This window comes from Vigna radiata, chromosome 11 (genome assembly GCF_000741045.1).
Source record: "Vigna radiata var. radiata cultivar VC1973A chromosome 11, Vradiata_ver6, whole genome shotgun sequence".
Classification (NCBI taxonomy): domain Eukaryota; kingdom Viridiplantae; phylum Streptophyta; class Magnoliopsida; order Fabales; family Fabaceae; genus Vigna; species Vigna radiata.
The window spans coordinates 14,437,747-14,439,852 of record NC_028361.1 but is presented as its reverse complement, the minus strand read 5'-3'; the positions used below and the strand labels follow the sequence as shown (position 1 = coordinate 14,439,852).

At 54.8% G+C, this 2,106-nt stretch overlaps 1 protein-coding gene across 1 annotated transcript; it reads right to left on the bottom strand.

Annotated features, from left to right (window-relative positions):
- Positions 1-359: 359 nt before the first annotated feature.
- Positions 360-1,805, bottom strand: LOC106776801. The gene has a single exon (XM_014664270.1). The coding sequence runs from the start codon at positions 1,803-1,805 to the stop codon at positions 360-362; it is 1,446 nt and encodes a 481-aa protein (XP_014519756.1).
- Positions 1,806-2,106: the final 301 nt, after the last annotated feature.

The following is a 2,106-nucleotide window of genomic DNA, read 5'->3' as shown; positions in this document are numbered from 1 at the left end:
CACGGACGTCCTATCAGGACGTTGTAGGACGTATTGGCGTCCACCAGCAAGTATCGCACCTTCTTCTCTTCTCCTTCCCGCCCGGTGCCGATACGCGTCCATAGGTCCAGATAGCCCCTGGTGTCAACCCGTTCCCCAGCGAAACCCACCAGTTGTTCATCATATGGGACTATAAGGTCCTCGGAAATGTCCACCTGCCGAAACGTTTTCCAGTAAAGTATGTTGACCGAGCTCCCCTGATCGACCAACACCTTACTTACTCCGTACCGTGCGATCTCAACCGTAATGACCATCGGGTCGTCCTGTTCAGGGTCCGGCGCGTGAAAGTCCGCATCGGAAAATGTGATGGGGGGCATTGTTCATTTAGGAACGTCAACGGCGTGTATGGACCGCAGATGACGGATGCTCCGTTTTTGCGCAGACGACGACGTTCCCCCGCCTGCAAATCCACCGGAGATCGTGTTAATCATCCCCCGCAACGGTCCAGTGTTGTCGCCTGCCCGGCTTCTGCTCCGACTCCTGCTCCTCTCCCTCCTTCTCTCCGAACTCCTTCCCCGTCCGACTTGACCATGTTTGTGTCTCGGACGGTCGTCCCTGTGACCTCTGTCGGGTAAAGGCCTCGGACTCCTCTCCCGGGGGGCCGGACGTCCGGCAGGCGCCATTTCGCTCTGGTATCCCCTAACATACTGTTTTAAGTGTCCAGCCTGGATGAGCTCCTCTATCTGATCCTTAAGCGTCATGCAATCTTCGGTGTCGTGGCCCATATTCTGATGATACAGGCAGTGTTTACTGCTGTCGGCTCCCGGGGGAGTAGGACGCTTTTGAGGGGTCCGCATTACTTGCGTGCTCAGGGCTTCCTGCAATATCCGAGCCCGGGGGGCGTTGAGGGGAGTGTATTGAGGGAAGCGAGGGACCCGGGGACCGTCTCGCCCCTTCACACCGCCTGGTCGTTGGGGTTGACCCTGTTGTTTTCCCTCGCTCTTATCCTTCGCGTCCTGCATTTCCCTTCGATAATTTTGTTTCATTTCCTCCACCCTTGCTTCGTCCGCCGCCCGCTGGCGTAGTTCTTCCAAGGTTTTGGGTGAGGTCCGGTAGACGCTTTCCTTAAAAGGTCCTGGCCTAAGAGCCGGCATCACATACTGCAGGGCCATCTCCACGCTCAAACCTCTGACACGACGTACTGTCTTTGTGAATCGGTCCATGAAGGTTCTGAGCGGCTCCTCCTTCCCTTGCTTCAGATTCATCAAGTCAACTAGAGTGACATCTTGTGGTCGGCACGCGGCGAACTGTTCAGTGAACATGCCGCTCAACCCTTTGAAGTTTTCTACTGAGCCATTGGGAAGGGAATTGAACCATTCCAAGGCCTCGCCCTCGAGGGACAATGAGAACGCCCGGCACCAGATGGCATCGCTCCCCGTACGGAACGCCATGGCGTTGGTGAATGACTTAATGTGTGCTTTCGGGTCTCCGGTGCTGTCATACATTTTGAATTGCGGCGGAATGAACTGGTCAGAGATGCGGACGTCCATCACAGCCTGAACGAATGGCACCGGAACTGATGGCATCTCTGGCTTTACCAATACTAAACTTTCCTCTCCTTTCTCCTTCTCCTCCTCAGTGTTCTTCTGTTCCCCCTTTCCCCGGTCGTCTTGACCTTGTGCACTACTGTGGGCCTCCTTATTGCCTTCTCCGGTCTGTTTTTCCTTTTCCCCGCGGAGCTGAGCTAAACACTCGGCTCGTACGGCCGCCATCTCCTCTTCATGCTTCCTTTGCATTTCCTCATGTCTTCTCTGCATTTCTTCCATCCTCATCTCCAAGGCTCAAACGACTCCGCTCGCCTCGTCAGTGCTCGTGTTTCTTGTGGTCACCATTGGGTATAAGCCTCCGGCCCCACGGTGGGCGCCAAATGTTTCTGCTTTGAGGGTCTGAGTCTATCCGAGTCCTCCACCAACCGTCCGTTTGGGTCCTCCGGGTATCCGTCTATCTTGCTCTGTCCTCCTATGAAGTCCGGTCGGGTACCTGCTAAAAGCACTCCGACGCTCAAGTCAATGTTCAGTTTTAGAAGTTAGTGATAGAGAGAGAGTGAAATAAATGTGCATTAAATGT

Bases quoted from the DNA above. Each gene is read 5' to 3' on its own strand.
- LOC106776801 (XM_014664270.1), bottom strand. From the start codon at position 1,805: ATGGAAGAAATGCAGAGAAGACATGAGGAAATGCAAAGGAAGCATGAA.